Genomic DNA, 15,849 nt, shown 5'->3' with positions numbered 1-15,849 from the left:
TTCTTGCTCAGAAACATACAAGAGAAATTGTCATATGCCCCACTGGACTGACAAGGGCCACTGATTCTCTTCGCAGGGTAGAAGTATCTGCCTTCACGCCCATCCACTGCAAGAGCCAGAGCACAGCCTTACAGCCTTAACAAGGCTGCCCCAAGCAAGCACAAGATTTATTCAAAAACCAGTCCAAGAAGTACCCAAGTGACAAAAGTCGACAGAGCCTTTTGAGATCCAATACATCTATCCAATATTGGTCTCCATATATATACAGATATATATATATAGATAGGTAGATAGGGAGTCCCTTATTTTCACAATACAAGTTGAACATGCAACCCAGGTCCAAAACCAAATATTATGCCTTGCTAATTTTTATTGCTGTGATTACTGTCACTCTCCCTTCTGTAGTGCTGCTGCTAGTCATGGTGTTGTTTGTTTGTTTGGTGTTTTTTGGTTGGTTGGGTTTTTGTTGTTGTTGTTGTTGTTAGTAATTCAAGTTAGATTTTTGTTTCTTTCTATGCATTTTTCTGTAACCCTGTTCATATTTTCTAGACTGTTAAAGAGACTAAGAAAAAGATGAGGGTATCACAATGGACCATGGAATTGGGGGCAGTAGGGAGCAGGGTCAATGGAAGAATTTCATTTTCTCAGACACAAATGCCTAAAAAAAAAAAAAGAATTAGAAAAAACATGGCCTTTGAGAAAAGCAGCAGGACAAACTATCACATTAGAGTTTATACCTGTTATGATTAAAACAATTTTGGTGGCTTTATAAATGATAAAATGCTGAAAACATTTTAAATCTCTTATTTCTTTAAAAAAATGAACTACAGAATTTGAAAGTAATAAATTTAGTCTAGCTTTACCAGCATTGAAGTGGAACACTACAGATCAGGTAACCAGTCTGAACAAGGATTTTAGACCTGGGATTTATACAGCAAGACAAAAATTTCTACGAATTCATTCTTACGATGTTTTTCAGAGTGAAAACAAAAGTGTTGCCTTAGAGTTCCAAAATACAATACATATAGGAATAGCAAAAACACTTCCCTCTCAAATGGCTTTCTGTCCCCATCACTTTAAAAAAAAAAACACACAGATGACCAAAGCACCAAAACCCCCCATATTTCTATAGAAAACTGAGATAGTATTATATGCTGGTATGACATAAGAATTGGAAAGGTTAGCTTTAGTTTTAGCCTGCTACAAAACCAAATATATTACAATAACTTAATCTATGGAAGGTCAGTGACAAGTTGTTGAGGGCTTCCCATGATCAGAAGAGGCATCACTATGGTCCAGCAAGTTAACAACAGGCCGGTACCATTCAAGCAGGGCAGTATTTTTAGGCTCTCTTTTCTATCAACATGCCGAAAAACATCGCCCATCAGGCTTCCTTAATGGGCACACGTATATGTCAGCAGGACAACTCCTCACTCAGTATGTACAGCCAGAATACTGGAAAATTCACATAATAGATACATAGGTGTATCTGTAAACATGTATCAATTTTCTAAGGCTCAGAGTAACAGGGTTGTCCTAGCTCAGCACTTGCAATGCACACCATGCTGATGGATACAGAAGAGGCCCATCGAGCAGTACACAGGCAAAACAGCTGTCCTGAGAGGCTGTACTGAGATCAAATGCTTCTACAGACCCCGGTGCACACCAAGATCTATGATGTTGCACTGGCAGGGATGCAGCATACAGTTTCACAGATAAGTTATGAGATTTCACACAGGCCAAAAGAGTTGAGGGACATCTTCAGAGCAGACTGATCGACCAGCCCATTTATGGCATAGCCCTCTCAGAACGCTGTGTCCCAGGACACAACTAGATCACTTCAATCCTGAGTAACCTCACTGCTTTTCATCTGAACAAACTTGCCTGGGAGAATTGTTCACATATTCATTGCTCTCCACGTGAAATAATGCTTCCTGACATATGTTCTGAATTAATGGATCCTTTAATTTCCATTAATTCATCCCTGTAAGCCTTGTACCCCCCCTCCCCTTGAGGGCTAAACTGCAAACAGTAACCTGACAGAGATGGATATATCTCTTCAGGTTTTATATCCAGACATCCAGTTTTTTGTTTGTTTTCCCTTTCACATACAATTCTAAGACAGCAGAGTTTGGGCTTTGGTACTTTTTTTTTTGTTGGGTTTTTGGGTAACTTACTTTCACAGCTCATCCAAATGTCACATTGGTATCCACCCACACCATCTACTGGATTTATGCTACATAATTTCAAATGTTATCATCTTTCTGCAACGAATATAAAGGCACCAAATGCAACAGCCTAAACTGGTGCAAGCTAATTTCTGCTTTTTTTTTAACTTCAGATTTTCTTCCAGTTGTGCGCTAGGTTTTGAAGTATTACTACAATGCTACCTGCATTTGTTATTTTGCACTCACTGTTATGCCAGGGGCAACTGGAAAACCCTCACAAAACTGATTCAGGGTTCATCCTACCAGGCAGCAGCTGATATCCCAAACAATTCCAAAACATGATTCTTGCTTCATTTGTACCTTCTGATCAAATTCAGAGTCCACTTTATTTTCAGGTCTGCATAAACTTTATTTTCATGGATGATTTATGTAACAAAAAAATTGTTTTTCGTTTGCAAGCATAATAGCAGTATTGTCTTGACAAACTCTTGAAAACCTTTATTGTAGTGTCGCCATTTTAAGGCCTGAGCTGGTTTTTTTACCTTAACATATTTATGAAATTATCTGTTTTGTTATGGGGCTTTACAGCTAGACTTGCACATAATAATGCTTTTATGAACACTCATGACCCCAGTTGTCTTCCAACTAATGCTTTATTGTGCTGATGCATTATTCTTTTCCAAAATGACTACAGGATCTAGTAAGTGCAACGTTCTTTGCTGTCATTCGCTCACTTTCCACATGACCGTCAGATGACTAACTGCTTACATGTTTTGTCTTGGGGGATGTTTAATGCAAAAATAGTTACTCCCCATAAGCTGTGACCAGGGTAGTATATAGAATATGCAGCGAGTAGTCTTAAACATAAAATATATTCTAGGGAAAAGAGATACATCAGCTGGAATCCATTAAATTCTTTCCACGCACTTGGATCTGAATCAGTGCATATGGTTATGGCAACAGGTATCCTCAAGGTTGCCTGCAACATCCTTAGATGGTCATAGTATATTCTCAATATACTATATATAGCTCAAAAGCTACGAGAATCATTCCTGCCTTAAAGCAATAACCAGATGAAAATACAGATGTCGTTTTAGGCAATAAAGGCAAAATTCAGATCTGAATTGGGATGAACAATGTAACAAGATTATATACAGCATTGTTGTGAGCCTCCTATAAGCAGTCAGAAAAGACTTGTAGAAAAATTCTGAATTTAAGCTACTTGTTAGCTTATTACTTCTCTGAAAATCAGAAAAAAGCCTCTTGTAAGAAATAACTGATTATTAAATTTGAACTTGTTCCCACACTTTATTCTTCTATCTTCTGTAATACACAGTAGTAATTTCTTTTCAATTATTTAAAAACCATAAAATATACCTTTATCCTGATGACAGTTACACTACTATATACTTTTAGCACTCCACATATTAGTCTCTTCACACTTCACACCCAAATGCCGGAGAGTATAAATGCTGGCTGAAATACAGTTTCACAGTTTTAACATATGGCACATAAATTATTTGTCTCCAAAAGATGTTTAAAGAATTTGTTACCATAGTCTCCAGCATCATTTACGTAACATCACTTCTGGAAACACTAGATTTATGTAGCACCTACGCAAACAAATCTGCAAGCTACTAACATTATCAATAAACCTGATTCTTCCCCATGGAAGCTGGTAGGATTCCATACTGCAAGTGCTTTTTGGAGAACCAAAGCTACTGTGTAAAGAGAGATCAATCACAACACTCAGTCTAATGAAAAAAAAGTACCTTCTACTAAACTGTTTCCCTTCTACTTCTAGACCACCGTTACTACAGTGTTATTACTAATCACTATTGAACATGTATAGCTGATGAAAACCTTCAAAACGTAATACCTTACTTGCAAACTTAATTAGCTCTGCACATACTTCAGCATCTTATTTAATGAAAAAAACCCAAACTTCTGCATTTACTCAGCATACCACATAACAGAAAATTTCAAATGCACTAATACCATATTTACTCAAAATGACAGATGCAGAGTCAACTGACACTTGTATTTACTTGAATTTCCCCAAATGGCCTGGCAAATCTCCAAATCCTTCACTAAACTAGAGGTTCTTCTCTTGAATTTATTTATATTTCTTGGAAGCACTGAAACAAATGAATCTTTACAAAAGGCCAAACATCATGTCAACAACACAGGTAGTACGACTAGATCAGTGTTCTCCAGAAGGTCAGCGTTCTAACTACAGAACACACAGTCTTCATAGATAGCAAGTACTAATCAAAAGTTTTAGTTGAAAGCAAGAAATATTTTACCAAAACCACCCTCATGGGATAATAAAATAAAACCCTCCAAGACTGTTAGATCTAGGCTGCATCAATCCTTAAATGTCTTTGATTTACACAAATCTAGGGATTGGGAAACTACGTCATCTGAGACCACAGAAGTACTGATCTCACCTTGTGTGAAAGGGACTCAGATTTTAAAATCTAATGAAAATTTAGTAATGAAACTGAACTTGGTGGAAACTATCTACAGTAGAAACTGAAAATAAATTAATAATATACTTATACTTTTCATAATCCCATGCCAAGAGTTTGCCTTTAAATCTGTTGTCGTAAAAATGTGTATATATATGTGCGTGCGTGTATATACATATATAAACCTTTTTCACTCATACATTTTTTCTTTTCTGGTAGAACTGCGTGGTTTCCTATTTCACCCACTTAACTTGTTTTCAACTTGAAACATGTCCTCCTGTGGGAGGAATGAGAAAGTCAACCACTGGTGAAGATATTTTGAATACATAGGGACTTGGTTTTTATTAGTGGCAAGAACAATACCCCAGCAAAAAAAACACAACCCACTATTCTTTGACATCTAGGCATCTGATTTAATAATCATCTTAATTAGCTGAAACAGGCTTTGTAGTCTTAACTTGAAATACATGTGGATCAACAGCAAGAAGGGAGGCAAATAAATATGCTTACCTTTTCTTCACATTTCCTGTGGCAGGCATACTTGCAAACTAAAACAAAAGTAAATAAAATATATGAGTAAAAAAGTGGGTGGATTCCCCCCTCCATTTCTTCAGATCAGCCTTCTACCAGAGATTTGGCCAAACTCAAGTCTAAATACATAAAAGTATTTACATACTTCAAAAACAAAAGAAATGCATTTAGTTTTCACCCATTCCTGAAAGATTAGTTAATTACAACAATGTTATTAGATTTGTGCATTCCATCAGCTTCTGATAACATATCTGTTTAATCTTCACACGCTGATTATCTTGACACCTACCTTTAGAGCTTCACATGCACTGGAAGCATTACCGTCTAAATAATAATGATAGTAAGATCAAATTGTTCCCAGTGTAACCTGTGAATCTTAGTCATGTCAGCAGTTCCAGAGACCTAAGAAAAGCAGGGTGATTTCAAAGACACAAGCAGCCATGACTGTTCAGACTTTAATTTCTGATTGTGAAATACAGTTTACACAGTGCTGCAAACAGTACTTCCAAGAGATAGGTACTTGATTTCTTTTAAATTCCTGGTCACCTAAGAGCAGGAAAGGATGAATTGTACTAGCAAGGTCAGATTCAGAAAATTTAACGTAAAAAGTAGCCAGTTGTGCAGCGATGTAACTATGATGCAACAGCATAACTAGTCAGACACATGCTGGTTTTAATAGACATTCCATTTATAGGCACTTCCTTCTTTATTCTGAAATTTGCTTTATTCCCATGTAATGTCTATCCTTTGGGTTGCTGTGAGCTAAACTGTATCTTAAATTCAGGAAAAATTTACTTATTCAGTCTCCAAGATCAGTAAGCTGCAGAATACCACAGAGGTTTAACCGGAAGATTAACTGGGGCCTAACCTTAGATCACTCAACCTGAAAGCCATGCTCATTTCTCAGTGCTTCAACAGCCTGACCCAAGAGAAAAGATACAACTCCCAAGATGTGAGGTCAGCAAATACATGACCATGCACGTTTCAGATGCAAGTGCCTTGCCTGCTGAATCAAAAACCCTCATGCTCCAGTCACTTCTCAAGGAAAGAAAAGTAAGGCTTACTGATGCATTTTCTTATGCAATGTTGTAGGTGCTATGTTTACGTCCCCAGGTATAAGTTAGGAATGAGTCCTTTGTTCATAGTGCTTCACAAGATCAAGATTCTTTATTCTAAAAATTTATTAGTGTTCACACAAATACAGTGCTCTATTATCAATAACCACATAGCATTCGTGAGTGTTATCAACCTTAAAGCAAATGGAAGTTGGCTTTTAATCCATGAGGAAAAACTTCACCTTCTTGCATGACAGCATGAGGGATGTCTAAATCATTAAGTGATTTCATGCAACAAAACTGCATATTTAGTAGAAACCATATTTTAAATCAGCACGATTAGATTTGACTTTGCAAAAGGCTAACAGATGCTCTAAAAATATGCATGCATACTATCTGTTTCTTCTATAACCTACTTCGAGATCTCCTGCAAAACGGGGGAGGTGGGGGGGGGGGGGGAAGACAATCAAAAAAGTGAATAATAAAAAAATAAATCTGTCAGGAAGCCCTGATATTGCAGGTAAGGTTCTCTTATTCCTTACTGATGCTTAAGCCTAGGTTTCTGGGGGGCAAGATGAAATACAAAACAAAAATAGGTTAAATACCATGACAACTTCCATGATTTTGCTGCTGGCTCATGCAAAACCAAATCACAAATGTCACCAACAATACACAAAATCTTTATTAAAATACATAGATAACAGTAAATGCAGCCAATGAATTTTTTCAGTTTCCAAGTACATGAAATGTCTGAGTTTGCTGGTCTTGTGTAACAGAACAGTGCTGTCTTTGCTGGAAAGAAACCACTGAAGTCAGAGGTGAATTTAGCCTGGATAGCAACAACAAGACTGAGTCTTGCAGCAGCATCCCATTCGAACTCATAAGGAACACAAAAATACAGCATACAAACTCCATACATAATTAAAGGGAGAACACTTTACTAACAAACCACTGCTATATTTATGAGATTCAAAGGAAACAAAAACAAAAGCCTCAAGAGGTAATTAGCCAAATACACACCCGGCAAAGCTCTCTGAAACAAACTCTGCATTTTTTTTCAGGTGTTTAAATCTCTAACATTCTGATGATAGAGATCTGATTTATTAATAAGGACAGTTTTACTCCTCAGCATCCAGAAATACCCTGTTCGTATCTAAATCCAGCACTTTCATGGATTAGGCTGAGTTAAGTCATTACCTTCTCTCCCTCACTGTTTAATAAAGCTGATAACGACAATAAAAACAGATAGAAATAAGCACTCTGAAATGAGATCACTGACTGTCCAGATGCTGGGAGCAAACAAAGTATTCCTTTGTGCTCAGAGGCAGAAAGGAGATTCTTCCCCTTCCCTCTTGGGTGAATGTCAAACTGCTCATTGCATACATTGCTCCTAAAAGGCACACCAGCTACATCCCAACAACAGAAATGGATCCCTAAGCATAACAGAACCAAACACCAATTCTCTTTTCTTGACAGCTCTGAATTTCACTAGTAGACCAAATCTCTACCCAAAACAGCAAAACTTAAAATCACCAATCCCATTTTGACAGACTGTTCTTGGCATTTACCAGATGCTCAAGTGTTCAAAGCACTTCGCGTAAGATATGTACATCCCACTGAGGTACAGCAAGCATCAAGTTTTCATTTACTGGCAAGGTAATCTTTTTATGTATACAGAGATCTATATAAGTATGCATGTGTGCGTGTATAAACATTTACAAATACATATATACATGTGTGAACCTATGTACACAAATATATACATGCATATGCACACACACACACTCCAAAAGACACAAAAGTCTTGTTTGTAGTAAACATACAACCACTGGCTAAAACCAACTTAATTTAAAAAAGGCAAATACAAAAAAGGCTGTTAGCATAGAACATTGCTTAGGAATTAACAAGTGACTGGGAGAAAGCATACCTTGGATCATTAATCTGCAGCCAATTATCAATCTCCAGATGGTAATACCTACCAACAATGTTATTGCTAATGTGTGTTACAGTCACGAGAATAAACTCCGAGGTTGTTTTTAAAGTACAAATAAAGTTAGACTACTTTTAAACTACTTTGTCCTTCTATTTTCTTGTCTCCTCTGTTTCCCCACAATCTCCATCCCTTCTCCAGAGGGGAGGGGGGGAAAAAATAGCAAAAAAAAAAAAAATATATATACGTACACACAGACACATGGAGAGGTGGGGAATATCAGCAGCATTTAAAAAAAAAAAGGTATCAAGAAAATACCATGAATTGGGTATGAGGAATCATGCAGGCACATAGAGGAAGAGTGAATGGAATAAAGGCCGTGCTGCAGCAGCCACAATTCTCCAAGTATCTGAGCATAGAAGACTCAATGAAAAGAAGGACCACTGCCTTTCCAGGCACATCCTCTTACAATGCAATTCATATTGTTTTCTCCACTATTGCTGCTAACATGAACAGTGAGCGATCCCTTCACCAACACTAGCGAATTAACCACTCGCCAACAGAGAAAAATCAGTTCACTTGGTATTTCGTTACTTACAATTCATCTTGCCGCAGCTAACGCTACTACCTTGCAGAACTATCCTGCCTGGGTGGTTGCACCCCCTCAGCCCAAGGCTGGCTTTGTCTCATACCAAGCATTTAGAGTACTTGTAGAGAGATAGATGACCTCAATCATTAGATTGTCAGAGAAACTGAAACACGTTTCAGTATGCCACCTGTTTTTTAATGGAAAGCCTTAAGTAGTAAAGAGATGCACTTCGAGAACATTTCTAAGGGAAAAAAGCATCATCACACCACAATCATGCACCCCATGCCTTTTCAGTGCAACAAACATGCAATGCAAAAACATATGAACAACGAAGCATGCCCACAGCACATCAATTGTAAGGAAACACATGCAACTTACAGTTAAAAGATCTCAACAAGCAGCTTCTACCAAAGGCTGGCATTCTTCAGGCAAAGCTTACAAGCAAAATAGCACTCAGCTCTTTTCAGGACTACAGCCCAAGTGTATTTGAATTTAAAAGTGTGCCTGAAACAGTCTGGAGGACTTAATCAATGTCACACTCAGCGAGATTACTTCAGTTCTTCAGCTGAACAGCTGAATGTCTGCATCCCACACATCGGCTCTCGTCAAATACCAGACTTTCCAAATTTGTGTTTAAGGATTGTGGCATCAGTTCCAAGAACAACTGTCCCAAGCTGGCTGGCAACGAAATGGAAGCCAAGCCATATTTAGTCAATTTACTACACTTCAAAACAGTTCCTAAACAATAGCTCTGAAAATCGATTGTTTGGTTTTTGTGGTTTTCTTTGGTTGTTTTTTTTTAAGGGGGAGGGGGCAAAGAGAAAAAAAAAAGTAGTTTCTTTCTATCAAAATGAAGATGTGATAACTCCTGCAAGTTAACAGTACTGCTGCCAGGGTAAAGACAGAAGGACAAGCATAGTCAATCATACTTTTTAGACTTAAGCTCCAAAGATTTTATGAAATTAAAGTTCTACTTCTTATATTAGTGCATGTAAGATGCTCTCTGAAAACCAGTAGTGATATATTTACAAAGTAACAGAGTACCTCTGTAAATTACCCTTAGAATAATTTATGGTTTACCAGGACAAAGAGCTTAAGTTTTATTCTGTGTGGTAAGGGCTACTCACCTTGTCACGTTTTAGCATCTAATGGATATATGGTATGGCAATACATTCCATATATTCCATACAGACATTCTGTCATTTAGTACTCACTGTACATGCAGTGAATATTAAAACATGATTAATTTATATTGACAACCTCACACTTAACCACACCTTTTATCAAATTATTCTCCATGGTGAGTTTTTGTGTGTTTTTAAACAACTCTCTGTATTGCAAGGGTACAAACAAGATAATTCAGAAATCCTCTTGGGAAACTTGCATATAAGTAGAGAATCTAAGAGATGTAACTCTAATATCTTACTGATCCCTGAGAAAGATCACTTGCCCCAAAAGCATATACTGTACATCTCTTGATATTAATTTTTAACTTCCTGGTGACAAATAATACATTAGGATACTGAATCACAGTCCTAGCTGCCTCAAAGATGCTTTCTTTCCCTCACCAACTCAGCTTCCCCGAAACAGACGCATGCCATTACAGCTATTTTCTGACAGTAACGGAAGAGTCCTTGAGAAGAGTCCTTGATGATCCACAACAAAATGTAATCTAAACCAAGCATATAAAAAGATTTGTGTAATCAAGACTTAGTTTTTATAGTTACCAATTCCAGTGCACTCTCTTAATACCACAGAAAGATGGATTCCAGAGTGTCACAGAAGTGGTAAAGCTCAGCCATTTTAGCAGCTAGGCTAGTGATACCACTTCCCTCCCTCCTGCAGGGAATGTTTTCCACAAAATCCCAGGTTGATATTTGGCTTTGAAGAAAAGAGGTTTTCCTTTTTTCAGAAACCAGTTCAAGACATTTTAACAAAAATATAGCAAGGCCACCACAACAGGGTCTTCTCCAGGCATAGCTTGGTACAGAAAGACATCCATGACCAAAACATCCCAAATGGAGAGAACTGTACGACTTGCTGGCCATTTATATTTTGACAAGGGTTAGTAACATTGTGATCAGATTATTAGAAAAAAACTCTCACCAACACACATACACTTTTCTGCTGACCTGTTCCTACCAGCTCTGCAACAATTCAACTGAAGATCCAAAATAAAAGCAGTATGAAAAGCAGGCACACAGAACTTAACTGCAGCATTAAAAATAAGATGGCATGCAGTTTTGCATGGGGCAGATACCTTGGGAGCGGGTGGGGGGTGGGGAAACAGTCCTCTAGCTGGAAATATTGGGTTGTAGCTTTGAAAGTAAACACGTCTATTTTTAAGTTATCAGAGTCACATGCCAAAGATGTTGCAAGTCTAACAGCCACACTACAGTAACAACATCTGCTGGTGCACTTCCTGTGCCTCAAACATTTTCCTAGATTTTCTTTTGTTCTTTTTTCATATTCAGCCAACCATTGTCTCTTCATCTGACTATTGCTCCCAGCACTTCATTGACAGGGACTGCAGGCATTGTTTTTGAAGATGAAGGCTAAAAGACAGGGGAAATTTGTGCAAAGCTTCAGCATTTTTTATTTGGGGTGGCTATACAGTAAAGAGTATTCTGAATGAGTTTTCTCACAGATAAAATATTCCACTTGCTGTTGCTGACAACAGCAGTGGAAAATCTTTATTAAGAGAAAGATATTTTGGCACTACTGCTGCAATAGTATGTCTGTTCTTTTCCTTTACTCCCACCTTCTTCCTGTCTTGTAGAAAGAATCTTGACCACTGAGGTTTTGGGGGTTGGGTTTTTTTTTGGTTTGTGTTTTCTACCCTCCCCCACTCTGGAATTTATAGTCTAACTTTATCATTTTAACATCATCCTGAAAACTCCTGGGTGGATTTTTGTTTGTTCTTTGTTTCATTTACCAGAGATGCTGTTACAAAGGCCAAACATAGGCACAATAAAAATGTTTTCCCATTTTAAAAAATAAAGTACTCATAGCAACTTCTTCTCATCTTTTTAAGCTACATTTTAAAGACAGGTAGGAAATTATTAAACCTTAATCCAGTCTGGAACCAAAGATTACTTTTAGACCTCCTCCCTCCAACTGAACAGACAACCCCATGTTGCAACATTTCATCCACAAAACCATTTCCACAAGACTATGGTTTACTGTAGCCAGCAACCCACATGAAACCAAAAACATGGCTGGACTGTCTCCAGGTTTTTCTCGCAGCTGCTGACTGTGCAAGGCCTGCAAGATCTTGAAAGCTTGCCTGCTTGTGATGGATCTTGAAAACATATCATGCATAAATTATGCTAAGAGCAAGGATCAGAGAAAAAGAAGAGATTATCCTAAAATGGGTGATCTTCAAAATAAGAAAGCCAATATTGTTAGAAACTTATTTATTATGTCAGGAAGACCTAACGGGCCTGGAAGTTTTGATTCACAGCTGCGCTTAAGCTCCTACAGAAAAAGTAAGTGACAAAGACCTTCACCACAAAAGAAAACCATATAGGCTATGCGAAGGAGGTCATCAACATGATCCTTCAAGTACTGATGCATGTTTTCCAAGGGTATTTTTTTAAAATCTCATTAATAACAATAGATGGGAATTCTGCATAAAATCAGCTAACAACTCCCTTCTTACCTCTTCACAGGTTCAGATCCTAAATGTGTCTAAATGGAGTTGTTTGTAGGCCAGCTTAGTTTCTTGAAGCTTTCTTCATGTACAGAACAAACTCTTCAGCATTACTTACAGCAGATTTCTTCACCCATCTCTTCTTTATTTAGATTTTATCTTCCTATACATTATTTCTGTCTCACATGGTGGTGTCCCACTGCCACCCTCGTTTTGAAGCCAATTAGAAACATGACGTTTTAGCCAAATGCATCAAGATTTACTTTGAGGTTCCTTTCCCCACATGGCATATCCAGTTCATCACACTCAGATTATACACTCTAACGATCGTAGCATTTCATTTCAGACTTTTGGGTTAGTACAGAAAATTCTAACTTCAATTTACCCTTAGGAGTTTTGAGTTCTCTTTAACTGGTTTAAGTTTATAAAATTGCTGGTATACCAAATCACATAGCAGTCATTGGTTTTCCTGGAAAAAATGCAGGGGGGGGCCACATTGGATCACATTTACTTCACGCTTTTCCCCCCCTCCCCCTCCTTTTTAATTTATTAGCTGTAATGAACAGAAGCTGCAGCATTTTAGAAACCTTAGTGTTTGAACTTTTATTTTAAAATAAATTTTATAACCACAGATCAAATTCTGGCATAATTAAGTTGGTCCTTATGAGGTAAACAAATAGGGAACTCATGTTTTCACTACAGACAGCTTTCTGAAACATAATCTAATATCTGTGATGCTGCTTGGCTGCTACAAACATTAAACATTCCACTAGAGGTTTTTGCTGTGTTTATTTTTTATTTTTAAATTAGTATGAACTTACCTTAGAGATTTCTGCCAAAATTCCTTCCCCCTCCCCCTATTCCCACTGGGGTAGCAACATGCCATCAAAGGACATCATTTTTACAGCTTTCCTCAGCTCCAGAGAGGGCTGTGTTCAGCCAGGATACTTATGCACCACTTGTGTAATGCCGACTAACTACAGTGGCTTCTTCTGTATCTCTCTATGCTCCAGTAAGTCTTTATTCATCCTTCCCTTTCATGTCTCTGCTGTTGTTATGCACATAGCTTCCATGTTTCGTTACCTAAGCTCTGTGCTGAAATATGAATGCATAGACTGTACAGCTGTGTTAAATTTTACTAATCCAGTGGAAGTTGCTATTTACTGTGTGCACCTTTTGTCCAGAGAAGAGGGGCTGACCTTTCCAGGCTTCTGGTGTCACAGGTGGGCCGCAGTCCACATTTCTCTTTCTAGCCTCCTCCTCCCCAGAACAGTACACTGGGTCACTTATGTTCAGGTCAACATCCACCCATTTCTGAGGGATTCATAAAAAGACTTCTCTGCTTCACCTAGATCAATTCATGCAGTCTCCCTTGGACACCCTCCCAGATGCCCTTCACAAAGAAGGCTGATAGCCAAATGAGGTTTTGCAGCAAGAGCCTAGGACCCTACACCTAACCCAGCCCTGCTTGGGCATTCCATAGTCCCTCTTCCTTGGTGTTCACAGCAGCTACAAACTATTAATCTGTTCTAGGAACAACAGACCATGCTCCTTGGTCCTACAGCCTGCACAACCTCGTTTACGTTGCAGTTGTCTGTGTCTTGTATCATTAAGTACTGGTCATAAATCATACAGTGCTAGCAAAAAGAAATTCTAGGTCTCATTTTCTCACAGGTCCATATACCTTTTAAATTTGGAGGTAATTAGCAGTTAATTGCTTAGGAAAATAGTAAGGTTTTCTGTTTTGTTTGTTTTCTGCTGTTTCTTGACCAGTCTGAGCCATATATACAAGAGATCCACCAATACAAATCTTAGAAGTTACCTTAAAAAAAAAATCCTAAGATGGTTATCTTAAAACCATCTTAAAATAGTCCCGTGGAAGGCAATACCAATTTGCTGGATCAGTGCTCAAGAAAACGTAAGTGTACATACAAACATCACACAGAAAGCAAGAGTGATATGATGACAAACCCTTTTAATTTGATGACAGCCTTTTCATTCTCTCAAAGATCTCCTGCATTATATTAACATAATTATATGGGTATGCCTATTGCCATAATTAGCCATAAGATAGTTATGTTATGTTGAAATTACAGTTAACATCTGTATATGATGTATTATAAGATCAATAGATGGACAGATCTCATAACACATGATCTTATTTCACAAGGATCCCTTCTTGGGAACCAGGGTGGCACAAACACAACTACCTCGCAAATGCACACTACGTGCTTCACTATTTGGAGTCAACTCTAATGCCACTGTATGCCAAGCAGGATACAAATTCCTTTGGCATTTCTAGCTTTCTAGTTTGTCTGCCAGAACTGTAACCACAGACATGCTTTGCACATTATTAAGATACTAATACGTTACTACTGAACTTAGCACTTACTGAAAGAGAGAGCACATAAAACCACCTGCTATCATATAAGATTAAATATGCATATATTTATACACACAGTATGCACAAACAAGCCTTAAGAATAGTTTGTCATCTCCAAATGAGCCTCCGTATAATTGGTATTTTGTCTTGCCAGAAGCAAGGAATATTTGATTAGATACAGAGGACTCTGTATCAGGTAATTCCAACTAACCCAAAATGAGATTTTAAGTGGATCACTAGCCATGACCACAAGCGCAATCACAAACAAGCAGGTGAATTTCAGAGGAAAATATTAAACCTCTTTAAGACCAAAACCAGCTCCAACTGTCTTCAGATCCTGGTCTATGATCTGTAAGAGGCTGGAAGCTCTTGATTAAACATACATATTGTAATTTGATGAGAAAAAGGTACTTTCTACTATCACTTCACACTACGTGCTCAAGGAAACAGTCCAGGACTTACTGTGAGCCAATCAATACTTGTATGAGACCATATGTGAACATGACTTACAAGATGGAAGTTATTATACAGATTAATTTTAAGTAAAGAAGGTGAATAGTATTCTTTATTGCACTCAGTTTGCACACAATACCATTGTAAGCATTTCTCTGCTCACAACATAGCTAACAGTACATGTCAGTGTAGTTGATCACCTCTTTGGCTAGCATTTATACATGGTTCAAAATATCAAGAAGAAAGCAAAACTCACAATCAGTCAAATCAAAGGAAAAAGCTTCCAGGAAAAATAAAAAACTGAGGAACTAAAACTCCTACTGGGATCACTTCAACACATATTCCCAAAACTAACACATTCATGGCTCGTTCAGATTAACAAAAAGATACTCAGTTCACTCAAACTACCATTAATTGCTTTAAGTTCAAAATCTAGCTCATAGAATGCTTTGTATTGCGTGTAAAACCTCACTAGCAGCACCTAAACATGTTAACTTAATCATCAACTGGAGGGGAGTAGAGTTTCAACAGAAGTGTGTAACATGTTTCAATTCTTCCTACTTATTTTACCCATGTATGCTCTAAGAGCTAGGAAATGCTAGCTGCATTATTTAAAA

At 37.7% G+C, this 15,849-nt stretch overlaps 1 protein-coding gene across 5 annotated transcripts in view; it reads right to left on the bottom strand.

Annotated features, from left to right (window-relative positions):
- Positions 1–15,849, bottom strand: part of TNS3 (tensin 3) — a 232,147-nt gene that overhangs the window by 149,498 nt on the left and 66,800 nt on the right. For all 5 annotated transcript variants that reach the window (XM_064443795.1, XM_064443797.1, XM_064443793.1 and 2 more), the window contains one exon: positions 5,150–5,187. In XM_064443795.1, coding sequence (XP_064299865.1) covers positions 5,150–5,187 — 38 coding nt within the window. The remainder of the gene's footprint in view (positions 1–5,149; positions 5,188–15,849) is intronic.

The sequence above is a fragment of the Phalacrocorax carbo genome, chromosome 2, assembly GCF_963921805.1.
Source record: "Phalacrocorax carbo chromosome 2, bPhaCar2.1, whole genome shotgun sequence".
Classification (NCBI taxonomy): domain Eukaryota; kingdom Metazoa; phylum Chordata; class Aves; order Suliformes; family Phalacrocoracidae; genus Phalacrocorax; species Phalacrocorax carbo.
The sequence above is the reverse complement of the archived record's forward strand: the minus strand, read 5'-3'. Positions and strand labels throughout refer to the sequence as shown.